Source organism: Anolis sagrei, chromosome 2, assembly GCF_037176765.1.
Source record: "Anolis sagrei isolate rAnoSag1 chromosome 2, rAnoSag1.mat, whole genome shotgun sequence".
NCBI classification, from domain to species: domain Eukaryota; kingdom Metazoa; phylum Chordata; class Lepidosauria; order Squamata; family Dactyloidae; genus Anolis; species Anolis sagrei.
In genome coordinates, this window is record NC_090022.1 from 102,904,431 (window position 1) to 102,931,022 (window position 26,592).

Below are 26,592 nucleotides of genomic sequence, written 5' to 3' on the forward strand. Positions count from 1 at the left end.
AACATATAATAAAAACTTTAACAAAATTTTATTTTAATACCGCCCTATCTCCCCAAGAGGAATCAGGGCGATTTCCAACATGGGGCAAAACATTCAATTGTCGAACAACACAAAAAACATACAAAAATGAAATATTGTAAATCATAAACATCATCCTATTAAAACAACCACAATATTTAAACGCCAGTTTCATAGACTTCTGATTTATCTATCTGTTTATCTATCTATCTATCTATCTATCTATCTATCTATCCCTCTTTTCTCCCAAGATTGGGATGGAGCATGGATTAACATATATTAAAGCACTTTGGTGAAACAGTAAATTTGAAATGTTATATTATATATACGTTTAATACATAAAAACATTTTTAAAAAACACAAAGTAATTAAATCATTTTAAGTCCAGCATGCCCATTTCGACCAACACCCATAAGGGGGTGTGGAAGGCATTTCCACCTTGTTTGAAGCCCTCTCTGCTCCTACCCCTCAGTCCCCCATGGGTCAAACAATTTTTAATGAAACATTTTGTAATATGTTTATCCAAACTACCATCTAAGGTCTATGGGGGAGCTTTCATTGTGTATTGGCTCATCCTCATCTCATTTTCCCTTCCTCCTTCTTCCCTCTTCCCACATCTTTCAAGTTTCACTCATCTTCTCCCTGCTTCCCTGTCTCTCATTCTCTTTCTCCAGCTCCTCCTCCCCAGTTCTAGCTATGCCTGTTTTCTTCTTCTTGCTCAATGCATCTTGTAACGAAATGTTGTACCTTGCAAGACCAGGGTTAGCTCTGTATAGGAATGATAGTAGGAAGGAAAAAAGAAGAATTGCCCATTGACAAAATTATCCACAGGACTAATAATATTGAAACAGGGTGTGGGAAAATTATTATTCTATTTTTTTCTTTTATTCATTAGTGTGAATTTTGGGCTCTTGGCAGAGAGTGCCACATCGTTTTGCATAATCTGCTGAAACATTATCTGGTCAAAACATGTGCCCCTGAGCTGTGGCTACAAATCCTGTAAGGAATATACTCAGAGCACATGGAATACAGCGTACAGTCCAAGGCTGGCACCTCCCACACACATGTTCAAGGTTCACACTGAGGAGCTGGCAACAAAGAGCTGTGAATCCTGTAGGTTTCTTGCTCGCTTGTCAGAAAAGAACTTTCCTCAGAACTAGAAATCTAAAAGGGTAAAAAACTAGCAGACAGATGGATATGATTCCCTGTGATTTCTGCCTGGAGAAGCCTAACTCAGCTGTGAAGAGGTGCCTAACCTGTGAGGCATCCCTGTGCCAGGCCCATCTCAGCAAGCATGACTCTAAAGGCACCCAGAAAGGCCATGTCTTAGTGGCACTCAGCGCTGCTGAAGCCCAGGAGGAGAAGGCAAGGGCAGAACACACAGAGCAGTCGGAAGGCTTCTGCCATGACAACACAGCCTTTCCTTGTGCCACAGGCTCTCATGCGAAGGATGACTATGAGAAGCAGCAGGTAAGGTGCTTTACATAGGTCATCTAGGCATTGCACACTCTAAAGAGGTCCCTCAAATTAAATCAACATTATGAGGTGAGGGCAGATGTAATCTCTCTCTGCTACCATTTAACGTGCCGTGTTTTTCTTTCTATCCAGCTGTCTGTTTATTATGGTTTACAAATCCACATGTCTGATCACTGAGTAAAAAAAAAGTGGTGTATGATCTATGGAAAGAGAACTTTGAATTTCTACAAATTTCACTTTCAAAACAATTTATGATCCATTTTTGACCAAACTAAGGTGACATAATACTAATTGAGTACTAATTGAGGAACAATGGGTAAACTGACTTTTCCATCTGGGGATCATGGAATTAAATTCATCCTCCACATGGTGTACAACAGATTTGATTTGTTGATTCATTCCAATGATAAATGAAATCATCAGTATCAATGCAGGTAATATCAGAAAATGTCCTAAGATATATATTTGTGTCCGTTTGTGCCTACACACACACTTTCTCTCTTTAGTCAAGCTCAGTTCAGAATACGAGAACAATATGAGAACAAAAAAAAGGAGTATCCACAAAATGTGAAGGATAATACATCAAATTTCCTCAAGAAATAATTTAAAAAACAGGATAAATGGAATAAAGGGTAGCAGGCGGTCTCGCCCTGATATTTCTCCAAGGCAGTTTAAAGTAATAGTTGTGTATACAAATGGATACCCAGTTCTGGCCTTTCGATGCTCTGAAGAGGCAAATGGACACATGATTCCTATAAATTGTAATGCTTTCTTTTAGTTACTACAGACCTTCATCTTCAATGCCCTCTTGACATCTGATTTCTCCTCATGGTTTCTCCTGTAATATCTCAAAGAAGTTTGCTGGGTGGTATACAGGCTATTTGATACAGAATGGGAAAAGTCTGGTCAGCAAAAGGACAGGATATAATAAAAATATTTGCAGACAAATCACTCACACATATACACACAATCATTATACAAATCTCCTACACACTTTGTGTTGGAAAGTTTTTGGACTCCCAAAATCTCTGGTCATGCTTACTGAAGGATTCTGAAATCTGTGTTCCAAAAATTAACCTTTCTAACCTCTGCTTACCCCACAAAACCTATTCAGGATCTTTGCTTACCAGCCCCAGCCCTCTTTGTTTAACAGGGTTGCCCCACACAAGGCCAGACTAACCAACTGCTATTCCACTTCATTCACCAACCTCAACCACACTGTCCAGTTTGCAGCCAGTACTAATCACTGGTTGCTCACCGACCCTCAGCTATGCCCATCTAAGGTCTTCTAATCTTAACCATGAATTACAGACTTGTCATTTTCAAGACTGCATGCTCCTCAGATTGGCCCACTACTTTTTAAACTCTTGTGCTTTTAAAGGCTGCCCAGCAAGCAGTATTTATTTATTTATTTATTTATTTATTTCGAGGTTTTATATACCGACCCTCTCACCTTCAAAGAGGGATTCGGACCGGTTCACAACATGTGTTAACATACAAAAAATATACAATAACAACACAATGCCACTTCATTACACGATTAAAATATCAGCACCATACACATTAAAACATTATCATCTCAGTTAAAAGAGCCAAATCGTCCGACACCATCACAATCCCATTCATCATCCTCCTTTCATGTGGGCAAAGAATTAAATCAGTTGTCAAATGCCGCATTCCACAACCAGGTCTTTGTTAGTTTCCTGAACGTCATGAGGGAGGGGGCAGCTCTGATCTCTAATGGCAGGGAGTTCCAAAGTCGAGGGGCCACCATCGAGAAGGTATTCCATTGAAGGTACATTTTTAAAATGATAGATTTGTATACAGGGGAGTAAAAAGTGGGGTTTCATGTAGTCATTAAGCAGGCATTTTTCCACAAAAAGCAATCCACATGAGAGCTATATCTTCATTCCATGTGCAGCACTCCAACCCATTTTCAACTCGATAACATCACACTCACCTGTTTGAATTCAAACTGGTCTTGAAAGCCACACAATTTCCTCTCCCTGAAGTCACCTCAAAACAATGCAGAACATGCATTTCTGGCATGTTCATGTGTTCGCTCTATGAAATTACTTAAGGTCAAATTAGTGCAGTGGGATTTTTGTTCTTCTGGCATGGATGTGAATATAACCAATAGCCTTTCTTGTCAGTCAGTCAGTCTTACCACCCACTTTCACAACCATTGGATGGCTCCCTCATCCTATCCCATTCTCCAACCATGAGTATGTGAGGAAACTTTAAACACTTTGGTGTAAACCGAATGAGTAGGTGTTTAATTCGCTCGACACAGATACACATGCACATGAGACAGAAGGTGGATGGTGTGCAGGTCTGTGGGTGAACAGAAGTAGCCTGGATGAACAGAAGATGGCAGGAACCAAATTGAACCAAACTTGGCACACAGAACTCCCATGACCAAAGAAAACCCATCCAGAGGAAGGGTTTGATGGGCATTGACATTGAGTTTTGGAGTTGTAGTTCACCTACATCCAGAGAGCACAATGATGGATCTGGACCAAATTTGGCACAGGTACTCAATATACCCAAAAGCAAACACTGGTGGAGTTTTGGGAAAATAGACTTTGACATTTGGGAGTTGTGGTTACTAGGATTTATAGTTCACCTACAATCAAAGAGCATCCTGAACCCCACCAATGACAGAATTGGGCCAAACTTCCCACACAGAACCCTCATGACCAACAGAAAACACTGTATTTTCTGATGCTCTTTGGTGACCCCTCTGACACACCCCTCACGACCACCCCCCCCCCCAGGGGACCTGACTCCCAGGTTGAGAACCACTGGCCTAGAATCTCCTAGCCAGTAGCAATAGTAACTTTGTCAAGCTGTAGCATGCTGCAGCATCCTAGAGAACAAGGTTGTAATCAAAGGACATATCCTGAGGAGTAAATCCCCTGGAGGTCAGTGTAACCACCAAGTACACAATAACAATAAACAACCTCATCAGACGGGGCTTACTTTGGCAGCATACACCAGTTCATTCCAAGTTGATTCACAGAGCCTGCCAGCTCCCATCTCACAATGCAGAGGAACTTCTGTTGGTCATCTAGGGCTCTGTGGTTCATTTAGAGAGGAGCTGGCATATGACACCCCCACAATGGAAGCAATTGGGGGAAGCCATGCAGTCGATGCTTCACCCCATGGGATCAGCTTCCTGGCAAGCGGGGCAGTGCAAGGTGTGGGGCTATGGGTTCCTCACCCCTCCCCGATGGCAGTTGCTAGTTTTGCCACAACACGTGGCAATTCCAGATGCTTGTGCAAAGAAGTCGCAAGTCCAGTTAAACTTCCATCCAGGGCAAATCCTATGCTTGCTTGCTTGCTGTGATGTCCCAGTGACCTCAGTGGCATTTACTCCCAAGTTAATGTGGTTGTAATTGCAGACTTAGTGAGACTTCTCACTTGAATAAATATATAAAGGATTGCACTGGAATTCACATTGCCCTCGGGAGAGTCAGGCTATTCTCAGAAGCACTTATTGAACTGAACCATGACACCCAATTGGCATTATCTGGACCATTGCTTGTTAATAGTGTGACCTTGCATAGTCTCCTCTGCACTTTCTGCAGATACCTTTGCTTTATGACACACACACACACACACACATCTTAATGACTGACAGTAAGAATTTCTCAGAGCAGAATGGCAGTCGTTAATGTGGCCAAGTGACATTTTGACATCTAAACAGTCAAAATTTAATAGCTGGAAGTCAGGAGTGGAAAATCACAAAAGTAAATCTTTCAAGTTCTACTGTTATCAATCTGCTATGAGAGCTGCAGTGTATTCAGGTACTGAGTGTTCTACTATCTGTTGCAACTAACAGCCCTGTCCTGGAGGTTCCTTATCAATAAGTCTGTGCTCTTTAAACCCATACTTAGAGCACAACTGTGCTAAAGATAATGGCAATGAATTACACTAATTTCTGTAATGGTTTTCATCTTGCTTTTGTCCCACTTAGTCCACTGGGACTTTGGCCCCCCATAAAACTTCCTGTTAGCTTAGCTCTTATATTTCTTGTCTGGGGAAAGAAAATGTAGGAAGCTAATGCTTGCTTAACTATATATGTAACCATGTCTTGAATTACATACTGTATAGCTATATAGTAGAAAGATTAAAATAATTCAACTAAAAGGTAAAAGGCAGCAGAAGATAAGAAAGAATCATTGATGATGTGTGCCTTCAAGCTGTTCCCTACTTAGGGAAAGCCTAAGGTGACCCTGGATGAATTACACACACTTACAACCCCCAAAAACCTCATGGTGAGGTCACCTTAGGGTCGCCATAAGTCAGAAATGGCTTGAAGTCACACAACAATAAAGGCAAATCTATCATGGGGTTTCCTTGGACAGATTTTTCAGAAGAAGGCTGCCATCCTCTGAGGCTGAAAGGGTGTGACTAACCCAATGGATTTTCATGGCCATGCAGAGATTTGAATCTTGGTCTCACAGAGTTCTAGTCCCACACTAAAATCATTTACCACATAGCTCTCAACTTAGAATAATCATTCATACACATATTTCCTTAAAGGTAAGCATGAGCCAGATTAAATATTGGCCTAGAACTAAGAGAGAGAAAGATTCAAATCTCTGCTCAGCTATGAAGTCTCTTGGGCAGATCACATGCTTTCTAACTTAAAAGAAAAGTGATGGAAAATCTCTGGATAAATATTGGCAAGAAAAGTATAGTATAGAGTCACCATAAGTAAGCATCAACTTGAAGATACATCATAACAATATCTTCAAAGTCTCACTTGAGTAACTGTATAAAGGAATGGTGAGATTAGTGCCTAGTGAGTTCCTAAACATACATGCCAAGAGAAAGAAAGAAGAGAGAAACACTGAATTCTGAAGAACCACTTACAATCAAATATGCATAGCTAACTATTCCTGTATTGAACGCATTCACACCAATGTGGAATTATTTATACATGGAACAGGGACACTATTGTATGAGTATTTCTAACGAGGTATTGCACATGCTATTGATTAATGAATTGTCATTTACAGTTTTACTGTATTTTCTATGTTATTCTCCTTTGACTGATTTTTCCCTCTTAACTAGGCAATTCTCTCCCTGATTATGAAATCAATGCAGGAAAATAATACCGCCATGAACAAAGTTCTCCAGCAGCTCCAGAAAAGTGCTGATCAAATAAAGGTTTGTGCCCTAAAATAATGCTAAGCATCTTTCTGAAATGGTAAGTGGAATACCAGTATATCTCTGGTATTTACCGCTGCTGCCATTCCAGTAGTTTTCCTTCTGAGTATGGAGCAAAATAAATTTTCACCAGTGATTTCCCAAATCCACTGAGGCAAGCAATACTTTGAGCTGGATCAAACTGAGTGCACTTTCCCCAATACTGGTTTAAATGTCTGGCTTAATATCTTATGTATGGCATCAACTCCATAGTCTATGGATGGCCTCTTCCTTTTTTTTATAGAGCAATAAAAAAACATTGACAGACCAGCTGTCAAAAGTCTTCCAAGAGATCAAAACTCAGGTGGATCAAAAAGAGAAGCAGATCATCAGTGATATCCAATCCAATGAGAAAAAGCAGTTGGCGAAGATTGTTGTCCTGCAAAAGCAAATGGAAGAAAAAAAGGATGCAGCTCTCCAGAACCTTCAAGAGCTACAGGCGCTGAGAGAGCAAACGGATGCTCAGCTATTCTTCCAGGTAAACTTTGTCTTCACTTCAGTTAGTAAAGTCTTGTTTACTAGACTCCTTCGATCTGTTTGCACTCAAGCCAATTTCTTCTTCTTCCCCTTAATTGCAGGGTTTTCAGCTGCTTCAGGAGAGGTAACGTCTACATTATACCTTTGCCAGCATTTGCATGTCAACATAAATGACACCTCACTGTATATGTAAATGATTTTAAAAAAACAATGGCCTATTAAATAAAATCATTCTCAGAGGAAAATTAACAACAAACTTAAACATGGCTAAATCCAGTTATGAATCCCAGATGGAAGAGATCTCTGGCAGGGGTCCTCAAACTTTTTAAACAGAGGGCCAGGTCACAGTCCCTCAAATTGTTGGAGGGCCGGATTATAATTTGAAAAGAGCATGAATGAATTCCTATGCAAAGTGCACAGATTTTATTTGTAGTGCAAAAAAACACTTAAAAACAATACAATAATTAAAATGAAGAACAATTTTAACAAACTTGTTAAACTCTGAAAATTATGTGACTTCAGATATGGTTTTCTAAGTTTATAGGGGTCTTATTTCTAAAGGAATATTAGAATGTAGGAAACACAGTGTAGATTAATGCGTAGCAATGTCTGCAAGTATTAGGTTGTTGTGTAGCTTACTTGCTTAATTTGATACTTAACAAATAAATAAAGATTATTTATTGACCAGTGCCTCCTACATATAAGAATATAATCAGTTCTTCAGAATATTAATGATGGTATTGCAATATGGCACTAGTAATATCAATACTATATACACTAATCTCCTATTGGTATCCTATTGAAAAACAGAGCAGCTAATGTTAGGAGTGGACAATTACAATTAGAATTGACTGACTGATTGATGACCTCTTGTGTATGCCAGGGTTAAGAAAGAGAATTTCAGCACTGACAGTGTGGAAGTCTTAACAGTGCATCTGGATCAATCTGACATTCAAATTGTTCGAAACCACACAGCAGTTTATATCTCCAACCTAGACACACTGATGCAAGTGGTACATGGTAAGTCAACTTATCTTACCATCCAACCTCAACAACGCAAAGAGGAAATTGTATTCATTGAAAATGTAGATGACATGTTCCAGGGCTCTGCCTGGTAAAGAAGGTAGAATTTAACCAAAACAACGCCCAAATTGTGCCAACACAAGCTTTACTGAAAGCAAGAACTGAAACACTTAGGACTTATCATACTGAGGTCCTCCAGAAGGCTCCATCCTCCCAGCATCCTGCAAGTGTCCTAGGACACTAAAATTTTGTAATGTGATGTGGTCTTTAGTCTCTTCAATGTCAACTTCAAAACATGAAGATAGCACATGAAATATGCACAAATACTATATTATTCATATTCCCACAATTCACACATTTACCGTAACATACTTCTACAAACAGTTTGAGTTGTCCTGTGTATATCCTCCATCTTTTACCTTTATCATAGGGCTACAACCATACTTTTTTGATTATTTGTAGATACAAACAATACTATCTAAACAAAATGTCCTTTGCAGTTAATCTAAAAACATAAGTGCTGATGGCCAATAAGAGGTTTAATTAAAGGGAATTGGCAGGACAGATCCTTTGCACACTATATATATTTTCTTCCAGAACACTGTTTGTTTGTATCGTAGAGTCTCGCTTATTCGACATAAATGGGCCAGCAGGATGTCAGATAAATGAAAATGTCTGATAATATGGAGGCTTCTGGTAGATGAAGTCCATATCTCTATTCTGGCAGAGATCAGTGGTGAGTGAGATGGTTTTCCAGACACAAAGAAAGAACTGTGCTAGATCAGGCACAGTCTGGTTTCAGGCCTGGCCATGGCACCGAGACAGCCTTGGTCGCCTTGGTGGATGACCTCCGCAGAGAGCTGGACAGGGGGAGTGTGACCCTGTTGGTTCTCCTGGACATCTCAGCGGCTTTCGATACCATCGATCATGGTATCCTTCTGGGTCGTCTCTCCGGGATGGGCCTTGGGGGCACGGTTCTGTCGTGGCTCCGGTCCTTCCTGGAGGGACGCACCCAGATGGTGAAGCTGGGAGACGCCTGCTCGGACCCCTGGCCTTTGACCTGTGGGGTCCCGCAAGGATCTATCTTGTCGCCCATGCTCTTCAACATCTACATGAAACCGCTGGGAGAGGTCATCCGGAGTTTTGGAGTTGGGTGCCATCTCTATGCGGATGACACACAACTCTACTACTCCTTTCCACCTAATTCCAAGGAGGCTTCTCGGGTGCTGGACGAGTGCCTGGCTGCTGTGTCGATCTGGATGAGGAAGAACAAGCTGAAGATCAATCCCGACAAGACAGAGGTCCTCCTGGTCGATCGTAAACCGGATCGGGGTATAGGGTGGCAACCTGTGTTGGACGGGGTTACACTCCCCCTGAAGCCACAGGTCCGCAGTTTGGGTGTCCTCCTGGATTCTTCGCTTACACTTGAGGCTCAGGTGTCGGCGGTATCCGGGAGGGCCTTTGCACAACTGAGACTTGTGCGCCAGCTGCGACCGTACCTCGTGAAGGCGGATCTGGCCGGGGTGGTCCACGCCTTGGTCACCTCTAGAATGGACTACTGCAATGCGCTTTACGTGGGGCTGCCCTTGAAGACGGCTCGGAAACTACAATTGGTCCAGCGGGCAGCAGCCAGGATGCTAACTGGAGCTCATTATCAAGAGAGGTCAACCCTCTTGTTCAAGGAGCTCCACTGGCTGCCATTTATTTTCCGAGCCCAATTCAAGGTGCAGGTGCTCACCTACAAAGCCCTGAACGGTTTGGGACCACCCTACCTGCGTGACCGCATTTCCATCTACGAACCCACACGCTCGCTCCGGTCATCTGGGGAGGCCCTGCTCGTGATCCCACCTACGTCGCAAGCGCGCTTGGTGGGGACGCGAGACAGGGCCTTCTCTGTGGCGGCCCCCCGACTTTGGAATGCCCTTCCAAAAGAGCTTCGTCAGGCCCCTACTCTGGCAGTTTTCAGAAGGAACCTAAAAACTTGGCTGTTCCGATGTGCCTTCGCAGATTAGGAATCCCCATCCCAAGTCCTAGATGCACTTTAGCACAACTAATGTTGCTGCACACCGCACTTAATCCTACGTTCCTCCTGCCATCTCAGCACTTTTAACCCTGTACCCCATTGCGCTGGCCGAACCAGTTTTAATAGTGTCTTGATGTATTGTCATTGTGGTTATTTTGCTTAATTGTTTGATTTGCTTTGTTTATTGCTGTGTTATGTTTTCTATTGTATTGTGTTTTGTGGCTTTGGCCCGTGTAAGCCGCATCGAGTCCTTCGGGAGATGCTAGCGGGGTACAAATAAAGTTAATAATAATAATAATAATAATAATAACAACAACTCACTCACCAGTGATGGAAAAAAGAGCAACAAACAAGGAATTGTAGTGAAAAGATAGATAATACATGTACACCTATCCTCAAGACAATTGCCCATCCTCATTTTCTTTTCTCTTGCCATATTTTCTACGAACTCTCTCATAGCCATGGCCCCTCCTTCCAACTCGGTCTGAACCTTTGGTGCATGGGGGGGCGGGGGCTGAACCATTATGCTCTGGCTCCTCCTTCGGAGTCTGCACCGTGGTACTGGCGAAAATGGGGAAGAAGGAAACTAAAAACATGGCCTCTAAAGATGAAATGCTGGGGGTAGGGGCATTGGATAAGAGTGTTGGATATAAGCGAGACTCTACTGTATGTATTCCTCACAACAACTGTGTGAAATAGGTCAGGCTGAGAGAAGGTAGACCTATTTTTTATGGAGAGTGCCATGACTCAGTTTGAACTAGAATCTGAATCTCCCAAGTCCCAGTCCAAAAAGTCTAACCAGTATACCCACATTGACTCTCTGGCAGAGCAGAACATCTGAGAAAGGATTTGCCATGCTGGGTGATTTGTAATCACTCACAGTTGACTGCATATGTACATTTTATTTCAGAACAGGGTGTGTACACACAACTCCCAAATTTTTGTCCTATATTCAACGGCATGACGGTAATTTCAAATCAAGCTCTCAAATAAGCATAAGGTATCTGCCATTAAATAATTACTTGCCCAACAGCCTTCCAGAACCTTTAAAAGAGCATCTACCCACACTGTTGCTATATACCTTGTTTTAATATAGAAGTGATTTTTTAAAAATGGTATTCTGCTGCTGTACAACCGAATTTCTGTTGCATGCAGAGGAAGGATGCAGCCACAAGCAGATTTGAAAGCACGTTCTGCTTTAGTAAAATATTGCTAGATCTTGTGGAGGAGTTATTTAACTCTTCAAAGACTGAGACTATGAGAAACCCCTCCTACCACTATCTGGAGCTAGCCTCATTGTTATGAATAAGATGAACTGAAAATATGCCGGTTTAGAGAAGAACTAGAGAATTGGGTTTCCAAAGTAATTAAGCCTCTTTTAAATATCATACTCCCTTAAAGTGAATAGTCTGTTTCAAATACTTGCCAACTCTGAAAAACACCAAAAATTGCATATTTAGAATACGTTGGTGTATTCAGGTGAGAAATATGAGAAATACACTGGAAAGAAGATGGATGAGGGATGGTACAGTTCTAGAAATATGAAGGAGGCATCCAAGTCAGGCCAATTTTTCACTTACTCCCTTCTCCCTTCTCCTCCTGATCTCATGGCTCATTACCCAGTTCTGAACATAATTTCAGAAATGTCACACCTATGGAAACTCTTCATACAAAATCTGCCCTGGCAAAAATATTCAGGAAGTATTTCTCCACAAGAGGAGTTTTGCATTGATTTCCAATTTCATCCTATTTTTTTATGTTTTGCAGGGAAAATCATTAACCAAACACAATGGAGCAGGTAAATTCTTTTTTTTTATTTCTCCCTTTATGCTTCACGTCATACCTGGCAACATATTTTCCATTCATTAGAAGATGAGTTTCAGAACTTGTGAGTGAAAATATATAGGAATTAATATTGCAAATATGTTGTTGAAAAAATATATAGCCACTGAGCTATTCATTTCAGGTTAGAATCAAGAATATGACAGAAATTCTATTTGAAGATGAATTCACCAACTATCAGGAAAAACAGAGAAATACTTATGGATCAGTATTTACATGGCTTAGGCACAGTGTAGATATCAGGTCTGGGTCTACCGTGGCCCTCCCATTTCCCTGTGCCCATCAGTGCAGGGAAAAGGGGACAGATTGGGCCAATATTACTGCCATCGCCAGATGTCCACAGAACTCCGTGAGAGTTCTCAGCCATCAACAGTGCCTTGAACTGACTTCAGAAGAGGCGCATGTGCCCATCCCCATCCACCCTCCTTCTTCCTGGTTGTATATGAGTGTCTGGTGATGTCAGCCCCTACAATGGCCAGGACCCTTCACAGAGCTCTGCAGCCATTTTGCAATGGTAACATGGATGGTCAGGTAACAGTCCAGCTGCTGTGGGTTGGATGGAGTAAATGGTTCCCACCCATCCTCCCACATCCCCATACCAGTCCAAAGCAAATACAGCTAAAAGTCAACATCATACAAAACTTAAAAAGAGAGTTCAAATCAGTTTAAAACATGGCTCTTAAAATATGCAATATTACACACTAGAAAAGGACTGTTTTGCTCCTGAGCAATCTCTTCTCAGAGGCCTGCAAAAACCAAGAGTTCGCTTGCTTAATTTCCCTAGGAAAAGAGCTCCAGATCCTGTAAACAACCATTGAGAAGATACTCTCTCATGTTCCCAAAAGAGGTGCCTATGAAAACGTTGGCACAGATCTCAAAACACGGACACACTCATTTGATCATAAAAAATCTCAAAACATGGGCAAACTCATATGATCTGTTAATTCTCCTTGGATCAAAGGGAGTGCAGGATGATGAAGTTCCCTTCCCCACTGTTCAGATCATGGGCTGCTGCTATTCCAAAAAGGCTTATCTGACTCCAACATTATCATGGGATGTTCTTCATTGATCAATTTTTAAAGTTTGTGTTTAGACCAATTGATGACCCCCATTGTTTGTTCTTGTTGGGAGATGGTGCTTTATATTATATAGAGATTAAGAATTCTTATTCAAAATTCCAAAAACTCTAACATCCCAACTTGTTTCCTTTGAGTAGCTGGGATAGAGGCACTTATGATTTCTAATGATTCGGTGTTCATAAACTTTGCTTCATGCACAAACGTATGAAAAAACATTGTCTGTAAATTATCATCAGGCTAAAGGTATAAGGTGTATATGGTCTGGATGTTTCAGATGATGAATACCCAGTCTGTACTTTAAAAAAATCTTTGTGTATTTTATCTGTAAGACATCTAGAACATATGTCAGAAAATCATATACATACAATGGCAATGATAATGATATAAATTAATTATATTACTATCACCTGATTGATTAGATAGGTTTAAACATAAAGTATTGCTCTATAAGTTAAGCAAAGGGGTGGGTAATGTTTTGTATTGTGTTTGGGCAGTTGTATATTAGGTGTTGGTACTTTATCACAATTGCTCCTCTTGGGGGGAGAACTAAGTCAGTGAACTGCCCTCTTCAGAACAGGCATGCAACGTGGTGTGGGAAACCCACAACAGAAATCAAGACATATCAGAAATTCATTTTGTTGTGTTCAATGGGTCCTTCTTCTAAATGGATTGTATAAAACTACACTGTGCAACTCCTGCTGAATGTAGAATTTCATTCAAAGTTCCATGATGCTTCTGTCTTACTCTATGTTCTATATATTTAACTGTTCCTCTGTCACATTATCTTCGTTCCACATCCAGGGTAATTCCAGCTGCAGAATTCTCTCTGGAAGGTAGGTATTTTAAATGTACTTATTTTAAATGTGCTAATTTTCAGTAAACTCTCCAGTTTTGACATGCACTCATTATTTTGGGCAGAGTTCTATTATTAGTGTTTATTATTACAGTGAGCAAGAGATCACCTTCTCATGGTCTGAGGTTCAGCATGCCTTTTAGAATTAATTTATACACATACTCATTTGTCAGTACATCCTTTTGAGTTAAATAGCTTGTGGGTTTGATCAGTCGCTGTGTGAAAAAAGTTTTGTGCAGGGCTGTATTCTCTTCAAAGACATTCTGCTAGTTGTTCTCTTTGTTTCACTCAGATGTGATTTGTGAAGTCTTCCCATCACCACCGCCACCGCCATCTGAGAATAGATCCTGAGTAAACCCAGGTAAAGCAGAAAGGAAAACTCCATGGATTAAGTACAATTGAACAGTGTGCCACCATAGGTCCCCAAGAATTTCAAAATTTGACATGTTTTATGTTAAATGCAATTCTAAAAAATAACATTTTAAAAATAATGTGTCAGAAACTCTAGTTACTACACTTAATTGCCCTGGTTGTTATACTTAACCCACAGATATTTGACCCACAATGCTGACGTCTTGCCATCTATTTAAATGAGTCTCATAAATCACAATTGAAAACCAGTACTCATGGTTTTATCTGCTCACACTTGACAAAATACGTCATCTCTAGGAATTTGCTAGGCCCTCTAGGCTATCCTATAAGTGGATGCAAATGGATGGCATGCTTGTGCCAGAAGTTAGCATAGAGCTATGCTGGAGGACCTAGCAAATTCCTGGAGAGAATGTCATAAAGTAAGACTTTATAGTGACTTCTAGCAGAAGTTTTTCATTTCAGTATGGTTTGCTGTTTTCATGGTTTCCTGTTTCCACATTAAATTCAGAAACATATGGATGGGGGGGGTCATGCTGTATAATCCTTCCATTTGTTTATAAACAATATACTAGATTCCCTCTTGATATTTGTCTCGTAGAATGTACATGTCTTTTGTTCAGAAACGGAGATAGCACATTTACAAGAGAGAACTTAAAGGCAACCTCTGATAAATTTATCTCATAGTTAGATCTATGAGGAATAGCATGTAGTCTATGAAGCCACATATAGGTTTTGGCAGAACTTCATGTGAGGTGGGGTGGGGGGAAGGAATGGTGGATGCAGAAATACAAGTTTTCAATGCTACAAATTTTACCTGCTATAGCTCTGGATGTGTAAGCTACTTTTTGTAGCACCTGAATAGCTGCAATCTAAGACCTTTCTTAGGAAAGATGTCTCCACCTCATTTCCTATCATTTTGTCATGCTCCTCCCTCCATTAGTAGATGGTTGCAGTCCATCCACAAGGATAAAAACTGGATTTGATTATTTTATATTTTGATCATGAAGGAGTTTAAAATTCTTGTGTGTTCAATTTTTAATGACCTTTCCCCTCTCTCCAAAGGTGCTGAAAATCAGAAATAGGAAACAAGATCTCTCTTGGATTATCTTTCTTTCTCTCCAGAAACTAGAAGACATTAAATAGGAATTTTATCGGACCTCGACCTCTTACTAAATGTTCTCTTCTCAAAATTTTTCTCTTGGAGCTGTCATTTTTGAGGAGATATAAACAAAGACTTTAAGAAGTGTGTTGGAAGCACCACATGTTTTTTAATAACTGCCTTGATATTAAAGGAACACAACAGGCTGTTCCCCATAGCTAAGCAACATTCATTTAGCAAGTCTATCCAATAATACAATTGCCTATAAAAAGTGCATATGATTCCAGAAGAGATCCAGCTGGAAATGAATGGTAGAAGATGCCTAATACAATTATATGATGTCTTAGAACAAACATACACACAGATTGCTGTTGGGTTCCTATTTAGGTGAAAATGGCATAGTAAATATGCCACCTGCTATATGATTGGCGGTGCTCTCCTTCTGTGTTGATCTGGAGATGGCAGGATGTTAAGAATTGCAATCAAGTCTTGTTTCCCTTACTCTGTTATTTTGATATATTTACTAAGAATGAAGCTTTAAAACATGGAACAATGCTTGTAAACAGCTATTCATAATTTTTGTGTCAGACTGTCAAAACATTTTTTTCAAAGGATTCTACACTGGGCTAATGTGCTCTACAACCCCCCTTAAATGCTGTCTCACCGCCCCCTCTGTAAGCAGTTATTTTGCATCAAATATAGCTGTGTTAATTTGTTTGACAACATAAACTGAAAAAAGTGCTGGTGGATGATTATTTTTGCTTTTATTGTTCAAGTGAAAGAAATCAAATGGAATCAATTGCTTTGCAGACATAACTCATGCCTCATTAACTCCTTTGCTGATGGAAATAAAGTTTTGGGGTGATGAGTAGCATAGAATTAAGACCTTTGAAAGAGTAGATATGTGTTACAGACTGACTGGACTGATATTTAATTGTCTGTAACTTAAATACGCATTATTGATTCCTTATGTGTTGGCTTTCCACTAATTTTAAGAGAGTCCATTGCAAAGAGACTGCTAGGCAGAATGAGTAGCCGTGTGTCCAAAATCCTTTTGCCCATTGGGCTGGGAGTAACATGTGAACCCCCCCCCCCCCCAGCATCTTGATTATAGATCAGGGGAACAGACTGGTTTTCTTGGAAAAACTCAAACTAGGGAAACACTGTTTTGGGAACCTTATCTTTAGGATTTTGAAAATGTTCACTGAAAATGTACTGATGCAACACTTTCCTGGGCTGCTAACTAGAGCATGATTTCTCCAGAGCAATATTTCTGAACTTTAAACAAACTTTTTATCTCCTACTACTTCTAGGAGAAAACATTGGGAGGGAGAAGCTGAAAGGCTGTGTGCTGAGGTTTTCCATCCCTGAATTAGAGTGCTATATGAACTGCAGTTGAGAAAGTTCCACTGCATAGCACTTGAAGCATGCTTTATGACAAGCAGTACCAGTTCTCTCCCCAGTCCTGTGTTGTATTGTGACACTAACATCAGTGCTTAACTTGCAAGATTGAGAGAGAATTAACGAGATGGAGAATCTGAACCTATCTCTACTTATTCTCCAAGCAAACTGTTCTGCAGGGAGCCCTCTGATTTGGCCATTACACTTGACTGTGATAAGTCTGAGAAGCACTAGTTCAAAGGTAAGCAATGCTCAAAGCTCCAGGGGCCACATTTACTGCCTTGGGACCTCAAAGGATCACTCGCAACACATTGCAAAAGAAAGGAGGTCTTAAAAGGGCAGTCATGCTCCAAAAACACCTAACACATGAGGAACAAAAATGGGGAGAAGATGAGGAGACGTGTTTCTGAGTGGACAACCATGGCCCCACAGGGATCAAAAAGATTCTGAAATGTTTGATGTATATTGGTATGGAGTGTGTATGTAGTTCATCTGGCACAGTTTGCCTATATCTTGGCAAACTCTTTCTCTAGGCTTTGTGTTGCCAATAGCTGGAGGGATGATGATGATGATGATGATGATGATGATGATGATGATGATGATGGTGATGATGATGATAATAATAATAATAATAATAATAGGAACTTGTGCCACAAATACCATCTGCCTGCGACAAAGAACTGGTGGGATCACAAGCCTGAAAAAGTTATAGAAAATGAACCTGTCAAACTACTCTGGGACTTCCGAATTCAGACAGACAGAGTTTTGGAGCGCAATACTCCTGACCTCATGATCGTGTTAAAAAACAAAGTATGGATCGTTGATGTTGCAATCCCAGGTGACAGCAGGGTTGAAGAGAAACAACTGGAAAAGCTGACACAATAAAGATTGAACCGCAAAGACTCTGGCACAAGCCAGTAAAGGTGGTCCCAGTGGTCATCGGCACACTGGATGCTGTGCCTAAAGACCTTGGCCTGCACTTAAACACAATTGGTGCTGATAAAATTACCATCTGCCAGCTGCAAAGTGGTGCGACTTGTGATTCAATGCAACAGCCAGCAGAGAGATGCTGTGGACTCATCTTGTTGTGTTTCAAATAATAATAATACTGATAATAATCTTTATTTTTAGACCACTCTATCTCCTCCGGGGGACTCGGGGAGGTTTACACATACAAAGACAAATATTCAATGCCCGGCATATACCAAACATTACAGCAGTAAATATAATATGGAATAATAACAACAGTGTGCTAATCAAATGAAATTAAATATCAAAATAAAAACATAGAACAACTAATCACTAACCAAGTACATTTAAAAGCATGGTCAACAATAAAACATTTAACATAGTCAGCACAATTAAAAATTGGGTAAGCATTTGGCTGTTAGTTGTTCTTAACTGTACCATAATGGCCACAAAATACAGATAGGGCGATCTGCTTTTCAATGGTATGACTAAAGTAACTGTGAAACTGAATAAAAATAAGAAACCCAGTCAGAATAGTTAGTGAGACTCAAACTTCTACTAGCAGCTAATGTATACTTTTGAAAAAAAGCTTTTAGGATTAACTCCCAGCAAAATACTAGCCTAGAATTCTAAAGAAAATCAGTTGACAAAGGAAAAGCTTTCAGAATTGATTAAAATAGGATAAAAGATACAATATATGGAGGTTATAGAAAAAGATAAAATAAAATGCAAGGCAAAATGACTTTGCTAACAAACCGTAGTCAAGTAAGATTGCATATGGTGGTTTATCTATGTCTCAAGACTCCTCTGAATAATTCTTAGCAAGACTTTTAATTTTGTACGAAATTACCCAAGCCTTACTCATCACAAGGGGACTTCTCCTTCCCTTTCCTCTCCCCTGTGTCTCACTTCCAGATCTGATCTGGAAGGTGCCTTAACTATCCAGTATAAATTTAGGAGTGCAGGGATCGGGGTCGTGTCCATTCCACTGGTAGACAGATATATCTTGTTACAATGCTTAATTCCTTAAAGAAAAGAAAAGTAGACAAGATTTCTCTAGACCCTTGTGGAGAAAGATAAGACCGAACTCATTCTAAAAAGGTCCTTCAAGGGGTAAGAAAAGTGAAGAGCTTGTGTCCTTTAGCTAAATTGGTCTACCATCATTTCACTTCACTTTCTCTAACATGCATCTTACAAATGGAGCCCTTTGGAACATTACTTTTTCCAAGAAAGATGCCAAGAAAGAAGATGCAGGAGGTTAAAAGGGTAAAAACAGAGTCCACAGATCTCATTGTACCATGAACCAAACTATCAGTTTCTTGCTCAGCCAGTACTTTCTTATCTTGTACTGAAGATGTATTTTGGAGTCTTGCCCAGAATTTCTGTGGCTAAGAGCAGGCCCGTAGCCAGGATTTCGTTTCGGGGGGGGGGGAGGCTGAATTTTTTCAGGGGGGGGGTCGGGGGGGGCTGAGTTTCGGGGGGGCTGAGTCTGAGTGAAAGAGGGTCTAGCCTAGCAAACCTTTTGTATCATTACCCCAATACCCCCATGCATATGGGATATATTGAGTATGGTGATCAGATAATGATATGAATAAACATAACAGTTTAAATAATGCACCAGTAAGGCCTTTTCGCGAACCACCATCAGAATTTCGGGGGGGGGGGGGGGCTGAAGCCCCCTGAGCCCCTCCCCTGGCTACATGCCTGGCTAAGAGTATAAGTCACTATGAAACTGAACACCTGCATGCACAACATAACCTGATGCAAGCCAAGTTGAAAATGAGTTTGGAAGAAATTGAAAAAAACAGGCCAGTGGATATTTCTACATATAACTTTTCTAGTCTCCATAGAATAGAAGCCTGAGTTATATGTGAGAGTGTTTCTCTATCTTGCATCCCCTCATTTCTCACAGAATGACTTTTTTTGATATCTTATTAGTCTACTCTTTAAAAACGGCATATATATAGAGAGCAGTAGACAAATCTACTTGCTGAGGAACTATGTCTCCATTCTGAAATTAATATTCTGGTATTATACTGAATTGGGCCTGCAAGGAATGCCCCAGGTAGGTAGAGCTGTCCTTTGCGATTAAGTTTGAATGGTGATAAATCAGAAATAGAAGCTTGCAATGAAAAGAAGTTCAAGATCTGATTCTCCCAGCATTTTTTTTTATCAATAAGGATTAAATCACCGCTGAATTTTTAAAAAATGTTTTCCTTCAAGCTAAACGGCATCCCAGCTATTCCTTTCTTCAGAACAGTGGGTGAAATACTTCATGCCCGAATTTAATCCATTCTCTCTCTGAACCTTAAACCTTTGTCCTCATGGTTCTTCTCTTTTGTTCACAGATCTAAATGTGATCACTATTTAATATCAATTTGCAAAGCAATTTCTGTTGGAGAATAGGCATGGGGGGAGTAAAGCATTTGTCCGTGAATGACTCATTGAGAAAAAGAAATAATGTATCAGATGATGTCATCATTATTGATAACTAATTCTATCAAACTGGAAGAGAAGGGACATTGTTCTGAGTTTTTAACAAAGAATGTTTATTTCATTTGAAGGTTTCAAGATCTAAACATTTATAGACAGAATTATTAAAATGGAAGTGTATGTTTTTTTAAGATGAAAGGGAAAGGCTGAGTTATAATAATAGAAAAATGGAGATGAAAGAGACCACAATGGCCATCCAATCCAACTCCCTGCCAAGCAGAAATAGACAATGAATGTACTCCCAACAGATAGTTATCCAGCCTCTGTTTAAAAAATTCCAAAGCAGGCGACCCCACCACAGTCCAAGGCAGGCCCGTAACCAGGATTTTGTTTCGGGGGGGGGGGGGGGCTGAGTTTGGTTGGGGGGGGGGGGCTGAGTCTGAGTGAAAGAGGGTCTACCCTAGCAAACCTTTTGTATTGTTACCCCAATACCCCCATGCATATGGGATATATTGAGCATGGTGATCAGATCATGATATGAATAAACATAACAGTTTAAATAATGTACCAGTAAGGCCTTCTCGCAGACCACCATGAGAATTTCAAGGGGGGTGGGCTAAAGCCCCCAAGCCCCCCCCCCCCCCCCCCCCGGCTACATGCCTGCTCCAAGGCAACATACTCCTCTTATCAACAGGAAGTTCCTAATATTCAGGTGAAATCTCTTTTCCTGTAGTTGGAATCCATTGGTCTATGCATTAATCCCCAGAACGGGAAAAAAACCCCAAAAAACAAATTTACTCTTATCTCGAATATGACACTTTTTCAAATATTTAAACATGGCAATCATGTCATCTCTTAGCCTTCTCTTCTCCAGGCTAAAGCATACTGTTCCCTACTTGGTAATGGTGACTGTTATTGATACACTGCTCCTGCGTAAGATTTGACAATTAATGTACCTCAGGAATTCAGTAACTGCAATTTCTGCTATATCTACTCCTTTTATTTTATGAATGCACTTAGGCTGGATCTACACTGCCAAAAAACACAGGGGTTTACACTGATTATACAATGTAGTTTAAACTGCATTATTTGCCAGTGGAGATCCAGCCTATTTATAATGCAGAATTTTATTTTAAAATAATAAAAGCGGGAATTTGGATTGGTGATATGGTTTGGGCTGGTGGTGCAAACACCAGCATCCTATGGTTTGAGCAGACAGATGCCTCCTTCAGCAATGAAGAAAGAGCCCTGCCCTGATGAGACCGTGGGAGTGGAGAGCATAGGGGCAAACTGTGCCTTTATCCACCTGTAATGAATGGCAGCCCTGAGGAGAAGATGTGTGCCAAAACTGCAGCAGGGAGGGAACAGGTTATATCCCTACCACCTGGCTCCATATCAAATCATTAATAATGATCCCAGTAAATAAAAAAAAATACAATTTAAAGATGTTTCAAATGGTTGAAACTACTCAGAACATTTAGGATGAGGAAGGATACTAAGCAAGGATATGTATCTTACCAGCTGTTGTATCTTGGCAATCCAATAAGGTTATTGGATGCCTCAAGGTTGGGAGGGGGGGGGGGGAGAGAGAGAAGGTTCTGCTCAGTCTAATCATGGGAACCGTTTTCATATCAACTGACTATTCAGGAATATATCATGTGTTCATTTCAGTAATTCTACATTTAGGAAACCGAACACCCTGCCAGGTCCTTTTGTTCTTTCAGGGTGCTATGCAGCAAAGTGAAAACAGGTTATCAAACTTTATTGTACAGTGCTAGCAAACTTTAACCTATTCTTCATTCACTGTTCCTCTCAAGTACCTTACAAAATATATGAAGGTAGCCTAATAATTCAATAAGAGAAAGAATGCTTGGCATATCAAGCCTGACAGTATTTTGTGTAGAGAACGCTGGGAAAATAAGATATCCACAAGCAACTGCACTGCCATGTTATTCATTTGGTCCAGATGTATTTCAGCAAGGTTTTTATTTTATTTTATTTTATTTTTGCAGAAACTGCATTTTCCCAGTATGGGATATAATATTTTGGAGATGTTATTTTTTCCTTTTTAAAAAAACTATAATTCCTTGAATCTTCCAACTGGAGAGTTAAAATCCAAAAATAAAAAAAAATCAAAGTGATATTTTCGGTTGATCTACACTTACTTGTTATTCTGGTGTTGATCTGGTGTGGTGTATGTGGATCACTCCCAGGCGATGCTGTGGAGGCAGAGATAGTCCTATTCTGAATCCTGTTGCTCAACCATTGCTTACATTGACATTGGTCAGGGTGACAGGGTGATGGAAGGGAGAAGGGGAGAAGAAGAATTGCCCCCTCCTCTCCTGCCTTCTTTCTCTGATTGCTCCAGCTGCCAACTGGCAGGACACAAGTCATGGCCAGAAACCACCACAACATGGAGAATGAGAGGGGACAGTAATGCTATTCTGTATCCCTCAGCCACCCAAACGCAGGAATCATGGAATGGCAATGAAAACAGGGGGACTAGCTTGTTTCTGGAATGGCCTAACTGTTTACCTGTGCCTAAAGTTGAGGGACTCAAGGCCACATTAAGGTTGCTTTGCCCACATTACACCTGATCATATCTATGTAAGTTTAATTGCCATAGAACTGATTTGGGGGCTCTTCACTGTAAGTGAGCAGTATAGATGTGCACTTTGTGCCCCCGCTTGGCTTGCACTGCAGCTGTGAGTACTAAGCAGACTGTCGTTATTTGTGTCTACTGGACTTTCACTGAATAATGCCCACATAATCTTGGAGAAGAATTCTTTTATGGATACCATGGACCACCAAAAGGACAAATAAATGGGTCCATGCTTGAACTCTTTCTGGGAGCCAACTTAATGAAAATGAACTGATCATATTTTAGACATATCATGAAGCAAGATGACTCAGTTGCAAAGATGGTAATGCTCTGCAGGGATTCCACCTACCCTTTCATCATGCAGATAGAGATTCGTACAGTACAGAATGTTCAGCTTCTCTGTATGAAAATGAAAAATCTCTGTAAAAGCAGAGTATATACATAATATACTTACTGGTATGTAAAGATTAGAGTAGAACTCTTCTGAGCAAGTAGTTTTGTATGTACAGTAAGTTCTGTTATAGTAGTGCTACAAAAAAATCTGTGTTTTAGTAGTTCAAACTCTAAAAAATACAGAACATATAGGAAAAATGGGGCTAGATGCAAATTTAAGGAAGCATTAGAAGCCTAGTATCTCTTGTCCAGAATTTCAAAATCTCTGAAATCCAAAAGTGTCAACTAGGATGGCTGAAAAAGTGACAGTTGTAGTTCACCTACATCCAGAGAGCACTGTGGACTCAAACAATGATGGATCTGCACCAAATTTGGCACGAATACTCAATATGTCCAAATGTGAATACTGGTAGTATTTGGGGAAAATAGACCTTGACATTTGGGAGTTGTAGTTGCTGGGATTTATAGCTCACTTACAATCAAAGAGCATTCTGAACCCCACCAAGGATAGAATTGGGCCAAACTTTCCACACAGAACCCTCATGACCAACAGAAAATACTGTGTTTTCCGATGGTCTTTGGAGACCCTTCTGCCATGCCCTTGCGACCCCTCCAAGGGACCCGACCCCCAGGTTGAGAAACACTGATATAAGGTGTCTGAAACATAAATTAATTTTATGTTTAAACTTGAGTCCCATCTCCAAAATATCTCATGATATACCTATATGCAAATGTAAGATTCCAAAATCTGAAAAAATCCAAAAAATATCTGGCCCCCAAATAATTGGATAAGTGATATTGAACACGGACTTGAATCTAAGATATTTATTTATCACAACTTTTATTCTGCTGAAGATAAATTTAAGTTGGCTGAGTCTCAAGGGATAATTTGTCTGCCTGAATACTCAGCAAAGGTCTGCCGCTAACAGTGAAGAGGCATGGCTTCACTGCTGAGAGCTGAAGCTTAGCTAAGTGTTGTGCCTGGGAAACAAGGCTTTGATGGGAGACACTAAGGGTGGTAGAGAAAGAGGGGGAACAGGCTGCATGGATAGGTAATGAGTATTTTCCAGGCTTGAAAAATTGCCTTGAGGTAGGGCCAGCATATGTTGGTGCAGCTCGGGAAGGATTGGTGAAGCTGCCGTTTAATAGCTGAGATGTGGAGTTCACTAGTTTTGAATGCTTGAGGTGGGAATGATGCAATAACCAATGAAAGGTTTGTGTTCTGTCAACAGTGTTCCTCTATTTAGTAATCATAGAATCATAGAGTTGGAAGAGACTTCGTGGGCTATCCAGTCCAACCCCTCCCTCCTGACTTTCCAAAAAAAAAAAAAAAAAGGTAAAGACCTGGCTCTTTGAGCAAGCTTTTGAGAATGCAGCGAATATATAACACAGAATTATGGATTATGAACATGGAAGGGCTAGACGATGTTACTGGATAACGTTTTTAACAAGATGACACTGATGACTATATGCGTTAATGGTTTTTATTTGTTTTATATTGTAATGTTGTTTTTAATGGCACTTTTATGAATGCCTGACATTGAATTGTGCCAATCTGAAACCCGTCTTGAGTCGCTGTATGCCTTAGAAAGGCAGGCTATAAATATTGTAAATAAATAAATAAATAAATTTCACATTCAAAGCACCCCCCCCTCCCAACAGATGGGCATCCAGCCTCTGTTTAAAAGCCTCCATAGAAGGAGCCTCCACCACACTCCAGGACAGAGAGTTCCACTGCTGAACAGCTCTCACAGTCAGAAAGTTCTTCCTCATGTTCAGATGGAATCTCCTTTCCTGTAGTTTGAAGCCATTATTCTGCGTCCTAGTCTCCAGGGCCGCGGAGAACAAGCTTGCTCCCTCCTCCCTATGATTTCCCTTCACATATTTATCCATGGCCATCATGTCTCCTCTCAGTATCACATTACTATTGCCAATTTGCATTGTAAAAACAGGAATTATAGTAGCACTGTTGTGTGCTTTCGAGTTGTTGCTGATTTATGGTAACTTTAAGACAACAACTATCACAAAGTTTTCTTAGCATGATTTGTTTAGAAAGGATGTGCCATCCGCTAAGGCTGAGACAGTGTGACTTGCCCAACATAACCAAGGGAGTTTGCAGGGCTCAGCAAGGATTCGAACAAAGCTGTAGGCCTTGTGTAGTTTGGTATTGGGTGTCAATGAATCCTGAGCTTTATTCCTCTCAGACTTCAACAGCACTATTTTATGACACCAAGAAAAACCTGCTCTGATGAATTTCTTATACATTTAGAGTAGGTTTTCAGGCTGTACAGGAACCTGAAAGAGGAAAAAGGCTTCTGATTCTAGCAGCATTGAATTTTGGCTCAAGTCTACATATATTGAATCATTGTATAACTCAAAACACTACTGTGATTTGGGAGAGAAAGCAGGCTTATGAATAATGACTCCTCTGATTCTGATTAATTCAGTTTCAAGGGATAATGACTATCTTTAATCCTCGGCTGTTTTAATTAAAATTGAATTTAGGGGATTAAGTTGGCACACAAAAATTCATTTAACAATATTTCCCAGAACATTTGCTCAAAATCTATTTTGACAACTCTGAAGAGAGATTTCAGTAATGTTGCTTGTATACGTTTGAGAGCCAAATTTGCTTCACAACTATTCAGTGGCAGCATGCAATGCAATACTTTTGGCATTTGGAGCTACAAAATTGTTCATGATCGGTATGGCAGAACTGAAGTTACAAGCATTGTTCTTAATTAGTTTCTGCGTGACAATGATTTTCCTCCCAAATCTATAATTGGTAATAATGATATTCCTTCCAGAGAGTTTAGAATTGCTTAGTTTTTGTTTCATAAGATGCCTTTAAAATATAATTGTAGTTTACAGTTCTGTTGCATGGGGAAATTGTGTCTATGATCCTATTACCATATTAATTACAACACCACAACAAAACACAACTGAAAGCTCTGTAGACTTCAAGTGATTCAGCAAAATTGCCTGCTGTTGCAAAATAAGAGATCTGAGTTGGGATTTCCCTTCCAGAATTTAAATTAGCTTATGCTAGGTCACATAGTGTGACTGCACCAAATTTCAATTAATAATGATTTCAATGGCTGTTGTCGTGAAACAAGCAATCAAACTGAAAACATGGTTACCTCTTTCTGACACATGCTTCATAGAAAAAAAATGTTATGTTGTAAAATAACTGGCTCATAATCAAGTGGGATCGGTTTGCTGGCAAATTTGATGTAATTGGGGGAAATAAAACCATCCAGAGCAGATGAGTAATATCCTTTTTAAAACAGAGAGGAAAGGATAGTCTTGGGGTGC

At 40.2% G+C, this 26,592-nt stretch overlaps 1 protein-coding gene across 1 annotated transcript; it reads left to right on the plus strand.

The window, feature by feature from the left end:
• The first annotated feature begins 949 nt into the window (after positions 1-949).
• On the plus strand, positions 950-16,220 carry LOC132766655 (tripartite motif-containing protein 29-like). Its single transcript, XM_060760982.2, has 9 exons — positions 950-1,488; positions 6,577-6,672; positions 6,956-7,189; positions 7,290-7,312; positions 8,072-8,208; positions 12,002-12,032; positions 13,957-13,988; positions 14,301-14,369; positions 15,443-16,220. Exons 1-8 carry the CDS (start codon positions 1,210-1,212, stop codon positions 14,357-14,359), a joined length of 891 nt encoding a protein of 296 aa, XP_060616965.2. The 5' UTR covers positions 950-1,209; the 3' UTR covers positions 14,360-14,369; positions 15,443-16,220.
• Positions 16,221-26,592: the final 10,372 nt, after the last annotated feature.

Excerpts from the sequence above, each read along its gene's own strand:
- LOC132766655 (XM_060760982.2), top strand. The coding sequence starts at position 1,210 with ATGGATATGATTCCCTGTGATTTCTGCCTGGAGAAGCCTAACTCAGCT. Across the intron at positions 7,190-7,289 it reads ATGCTCAGCTATTCTTCCAG|GGTTTTCAGCTGCTTCAGGA; the intron begins GTAAACTTTGTC and ends CCTTAATTGCAG. Across the intron at positions 7,313-8,071 it reads TTTCAGCTGCTTCAGGAGAG|GGTTAAGAAAGAGAATTTCA; the intron begins GTAACGTCTACA and ends TGTGTATGCCAG.